The sequence below is a fragment of the Vombatus ursinus genome, unplaced genomic scaffold (genome assembly GCF_900497805.2).
Source record: "Vombatus ursinus unplaced genomic scaffold, bare-nosed wombat genome assembly UNPS02014768.1, whole genome shotgun sequence".
Lineage (NCBI taxonomy): Eukaryota > Metazoa > Chordata > Mammalia > Diprotodontia > Vombatidae > Vombatus > Vombatus ursinus.
In genome coordinates, this window is record NW_020954546.1 from 4,157,684 (window position 1) to 4,163,762 (window position 6,079).

At 38.3% G+C, this 6,079-nt stretch overlaps 1 protein-coding gene across 1 annotated transcript in view; it reads left to right on the forward strand.

The window, feature by feature from the left end:
* Positions 1 to 3,110: 3,110 nt before the first annotated feature.
* The window catches only part of LOC114043397 (filaggrin-2-like), a 9,123-nt gene continuing 6,154 nt past the window's right edge, over positions 3,111 to 6,079 (forward strand). Inside the window, exons 1-3 of the mRNA XM_027862502.1 lie at positions 3,111 to 3,153; positions 4,019 to 4,178; positions 5,383 to 6,077. Coding sequence (XP_027718303.1) covers positions 4,041 to 4,178; positions 5,383 to 6,077 — 833 coding nt within the window. The 5' untranslated portion in view covers positions 3,111 to 3,153; positions 4,019 to 4,040. The remainder of the gene's footprint in view (positions 3,154 to 4,018; positions 4,179 to 5,382; positions 6,078 to 6,079) is intronic.

Genomic DNA, 6,079 nt, shown 5'->3' on the forward strand with positions numbered 1-6,079 from the left:
CACTTTTGAGGATGGACAGGGTGGAAGGAAACAGAGTAGGATGAATAAAGGAGAAAATAGGATGAAGGAAAATACACAGTAATCATAACTGTGAAAAAAATTTCAGCAAGTACGTCTGATAAAGGCCTCATTTTTCAATTATGTAAAGAACTTAATCAAATTTATAAAAATAAGAGCCACTCCCCAATTGATAAATGGTCAAAGGATATGAATAGGCAGTTTTCAAACAAAGTAATCAAACCTACCTATAGTCATATGAAAAAAATTCTCTAAATCACTATTGATTGAAGAAATGCAAATTATAACAATGCTGAGATACCATCCCACATGTATCAGATTAACTAATATGACAGAAAAGGAAAATGACAGATGTTGGAGGGGATGTGGGGAAATTTAGATACTAATGCACTGTTGGTGTTGTGGACTGATTCAACCATTCTGTAGAGCAATTTGGAACTATGCCCAAAGGGTTATAAAATCACATATACTTATTGACCAGCAATAACACTACTAGTTCTGTATCCCAAAGAGATAAAAAAAAAAAAACAAAAAGGAAAAGGACCTATATGTACAAAAATATTTAAAGCAGCTCTTTTAGTAGTGACAAAGAATTGGAAATTAAGGAAATGTCCATCAATTGGGGAATGGCTGACCAAGCTGTAGTATATGATTATTATGGAATGTTATTGTATAGTAAGAAATTACATACAGGATGCTCTCAGAAAAACCTGGAAAGACTAACATGAACTGATGCAAAATGAAGTGAGCAGAACCTGGACTACAGTGTACACAATAACAGGAATATTATACAATGATCAGCTGCAAATGACTTAGCTCTTCTCAGCAATACAATGATCTGAGGCAATTTCTAAGGACTTACGATGAAGAAAATACTATCCATCTTCAAAGAAAGAACTGATGGAGTCTGAATGCAGGTCAAAGCATACTTTTTTTTTTACTTCATTTTTCTTGGGGGTTTTTTTGGTATATGTTTTCTTTCACAATATGATTAGAATGGAAATATGTTTTGCATGACTGCACATGCATAACCTATCAATTTGCTCAATTTCTCAATGAAAGGAAAAGGAGGGAGGGAGAAAGAGAATTTGGAATGCAAAGTTTTAAGGAACAAACATTAAAAATTGCTTTTATAGGTAATTGGGAAGAAAATAAAATATTAAATAAACACAAAATTTAAATATAATATTTTTTTAAAAAGAAAGATATATGTTGGATTTATCTCTACTCAAAAAGAAAAGCAAGTTCTAAATAGTAGAGGTTTGTTTGCACTTTCATATATAATGACCTCATTTTCTAGAATATATAAAGAAATATTCATATTATTTAGTTTTTGTTAAGTTCAGAAATTGTTACAATTCAAATGGACATGAGTAAAACCATTGACTTGAAAACACTCAAAGTAAGAAAAATGTAAGAAAGGCAAATAAAGACAGTGATCAAAAAAAAAGTAATCAGTGAAATAAAATCTCATGTTTATATGTGTATAGAGAGAGAGAGAGAGAGAGAGAGAGAGTTGTTTTGTTATTTTCAAAAAACTTGGACTGAGAAGTTTAAAAAAGTGATCACCAAGGGTCAAAAGGAGGCTAATGCTTTAAAAAGGACATTTAAATAATCAGGAAAAGGGTAAAAGGAAGAAGTAAATTAAGATACAATAGACTAAATTTCAATTTACCTTGTAAGTCTATACTTTTTATGGAAGGGATTGCATAATGATTACATAATCATATGCTTCAGGAAATAAGAAACAAGAAAAAATGGGCTTCTGGGGATATATACTGACCTGAACCTGGGGTGAGTTAAGAAAGGATAGTGATTTTTTTTGGTCTCTCAATATGAGGAGAAATTTGGTAGGGTAAAATATAATCAAAGGAAGAGGGGGTTGGAGGGATTAGGAATGAACTTTAATCCCTGCAGGGGAAGTTCAAGGATGCCATTAAAATCACAACCATATCACAGAGGTGGGGGTAGCAGGAAGGGCGATGTATCTGTCACCAAAAAGAAAGATATGCTATAATGAATTTCTTATGAGTAGAATGAGCACAATGAGGCACTGCCTTCTTTTAAACAAGGGTTGTACCTCTTAAGACTTCAACTCATCCTAGAAAAGGCCATATATAGGTCCCTGGGGACAGCCAGAAGCCAAAATGGTAGAAGGAACATAGAACCAGAAAAGGAATAACATGGCCTTGGGGGCACACAGTGATCATAGTAAGAAAATGGGGTAGAAAAAGTCATCATAATTCAGGAACTATACACCAATGTGATTAATGGTTATTAATGCAAAAAAACTTGAACACCATCCTAGTAAAAGTATCCTAGATATTGGCTATATCTAGCCTGCCCCAAATGAGGCCAAACCAAGCTTTATATCCCATGTAAACAACAACCCTTGGATTCTTAATGATATCCATCATTCATCATGTGCTTTCTCTTCCTCTTTGCAAACCATACCCTCTGCACCCAATTTTCCATATGTCAGTAAATTCTCCTATGGCTCCACTTGGAACGTCTTTTGTCTCCCCAGTCCCTACCACATTCCCTAGCCACAACCCCCCTTTACATATACTCCCTTCTTGTTTGAATAGAAGCTGACTTAGGGCAGGTGTTGTTTTGCCACTGTATTTGTGTAATAAGCACAGTGCTTGGCACTTGGTAAGAGCCGACAAATGTTTTTCATGTATTTGGGTCATTTATTCAGTTGGAAAATTAGGAGGTTGGACTCTGAAATTGCCGTGCCCTTTTCCAGTTCTAAATCCTGTAACCCTACAATCCTATACAAAATCCTATAAACCCCTGTCTTTGGCAAACTCATGATGCCCACAGAGGTCATTATGTAAAATGTCCTAACACACTGATAGGTGGGGGCTGATACTGGGCCAAATTGGGGAGCTCCTAACGTAATCACAGATGAGTAGGTGAGAAGTAGTTAGCCTAGCTAATGTCCCTGATGACAGGGGTGGAGGGAGAGGTGGCAGTGGGTTTGGTTGAGAATGAATCAGGCCACCCCACAGAAAGGGCGTCACCATCCTGAAATGGACAATTAAGTCCAGTATAAAAAGCCCAGCAGCCCAGACAGTTGGTACCCTGCAAGTTGCTTCCATCTCCTTCCTGCTTGTTCCTTTGGCGAACTAGGTAAGTGGGAGCTCAGGCTTGCAAAGACTACAGGTACCTAGATTGCATCAAGGGGTAAATCCAGAAATTAGGGTGATTGGAACAGGAATCCCAAACTGGAGCCAAAAGAACAGGGTTCAGATGATAGATATATCCCCTTTGTAGCTATGTGACCTTAGGCAGGTATGTGGCACCATAGTGCACAGAACACCAAGCCTAGAGTCAGGAAGACCTGAGTTCAAATTTGGCTTCAGACACTCACTAGCTGTGTGAACCTGGACAAGTCACTGAAGCATTGTCTGCCTCAGTTTCCTCATCTGTAAAATGGAGATCATAATAACACCTACTTCTCTGGTTTGGTGTGAAGACAAAATGAGATATTTGCAGAGAACTTAGCTCAGTGCCTAGCACATAGTAGGTACTTCATAAATGTTTATTCCTTTTCCCTTCCCTTTCATCTGCTCCCTTCCCTTAGGCATGTCAGTTGAACTCTCTGAGCCTCACTCCCCTTATCTGTAAAGTGAGGGTGGGGAACAAGATAATTTCTAAGGTCCTTTCCAGCACAGCTCTGACTGTTCTGATACCTAGAATGTGCTGAGGTACCATAAACACCTGGGAACTTCGCTTTCCCCTCCCTTTAAGGCCATCCTTAGGAGAAAAGCTTCCAGGATTGTCTTTCCTGGCTTCCTGTGGGACTTTGGAGCTTAAGACCTCTAGGACTGAGTGCCTCATTGCATTGATGAGGATGAATTGTCCCTACCCCATCTTTCCCCATGACACTGTTTCAAAGGTGAAACAGATGACATGGGAAATAAATTCAAGAATGTTATTCCAGATAATTACTACTGAGGCTTCTTAAAGGAAATAAATGTTTTTCCCCCTCCAGATCAATTAAATTGTGCACCAAGATGTCTCATCTCCTGACAAGCATCGCCACTATCCTGGATGTCTTCTACCAATATTGCGGCCAAGATGAGGAATGTGACACGATGAGCCAAAGCGAACTGAAAGAACTTCTGGAAAATGAGCTGCAATTTATTCTGGAGGTGAGAGTTTTCTGTTACATCCAGCGGGCTGTGACAACAGGCAGGCATTTTTTAAATTTGGTTTTGGTCGTATTCAGCCATGCTTAAAAACAGGCAGCTAAGTGGTATAGTGGGTAGAGTACTGAGAAAGGGAAGAGCTGAGGTCAAATTCTGCTTCAGATAATTATTGGTATATAACCTTGAGCACAGCTTTGCTGTGAACTTGGTATATACTGGTATATAACCTTGACCACAGCTTAAGCTGAGGCTTACCATGTCTCAGCCTCAGTTTCTTCATCTGTAAAATGAAGTAAAGAAGTGTACCTACCTCACAGGATCGATATCAGAAAGTATGTATAAAGTGCTTTGCAATCCCTAAAGAGCTATGCAAAATCCTAGCTCATATTAGTTTCTAATAAGGAGGAAGCAAAAGATTCACATAATCAATATTCCATCTGAGTCCTATACAGGGCACTGTAGAATCTACACAGTAATAATATCTGATGGTTAGTGAGGTAGTGGATAATGGGCTGGAATTGAGCCAATAAGGTCAATATTCAACTCCCACCACTACCTCGTAAAGGCTGTGTGACCCTGTACAAGTCACTCAACCAAAAGGTTTCTAACCTGCATTGGTAGACATAAGAGTTCCTGGCTTGGGAATTGCCAATGCATTGAAAGCACAAATTCTAGAGCAGGTAGGTGGAACAATAGATGGAGCACAGGTTTTGAAGTCAAGAGGAACTGAGCTCAAATCCGAACTCAGACACTTACTAGCTGTATGATCCTGGGCAAGTCACCTAACCTGGAAGGAAAGAAAGAAAGAACACATTCAGGAGTATTTAAAGGTCAAAACAATTAAAGATGAAGAGAAAGCCTATCATATTTACTGACTGGTGATTCCCAGAAGTTGACACAAATTTAGCCTACTGTTTCTGTTGTATTCATTATAGTTTCAAAATCACCAGCTCTATTATTTTCCATAACCTTACTATCCAACAGGACTCCCAACCACTTAATAGTGTTTAGTTCCTAAAAATTACTCTCTGTCCAGTGACAGTGGGATAAGGGTAGGATAGCAAGTACTGGTTAGAGTCGATGTAGGTGCACCAATATGTACCTCAGGACAACATACCTTTAATTACTGTGCTTCAGATTTCTTTGGGTTTCAATGTATTTAAATAATGTGTTGCAGATTTTTATTTTGCACTATTCTATTGTACAGAATCCGGGAGATTGTGATACTGTGGATGTCATCATGCTTAATTTGGATCGAGACCAGAACAGAAGAATAGATTTTACTGAGTTCCTATTGATGATATTCAAACTAACAATGGCATTCAACAAAACTTTTAAGAAGGAGTATCGTCACGGCCACCATGAGGATCTGACTGAAACAGAAGAAGAGGAAGATGAAGAAAAAGAAGAAGATGAGGAAGAAAAATGGGGGGAATCAAAATACAGAAATTCAAGTAGAAAGACCAAAGAGGAAGATGGGACATCCAGAACTGGAAAATCACAGGACAAAAAGAAAATCATGTACAGGTGTGATTTCGGAGAGAGAGAGAAACAAAATTCTCAACCTAACTCAAAGAAAAAAGGCTCAAAGAAAGCAAATCATGGGTCGATTTTAAGCAAATCAGGAAAGAGAAATGAAGATAAACATGAATGCAGCTCAAGCAAAAAGGGAGAAAGGAAACGGAATTCAAGGACAAGGCACACCACAGTAAAGGGCGGAGAAACATATGAAACTGACACTGAGATTTCAAATGAACAGGGTGAAAATAGATGGAAGAGAACTCAAGAAAATGGAAGTAAGAAAGCAGAAAATGACATGACAAGACAAGGTCAATCAGTAACTTTTGAAGGAGAAGAGGAAAAGTATGAAGGCCAGAGACATGGATCTAGTTCAGGTGGAAGGT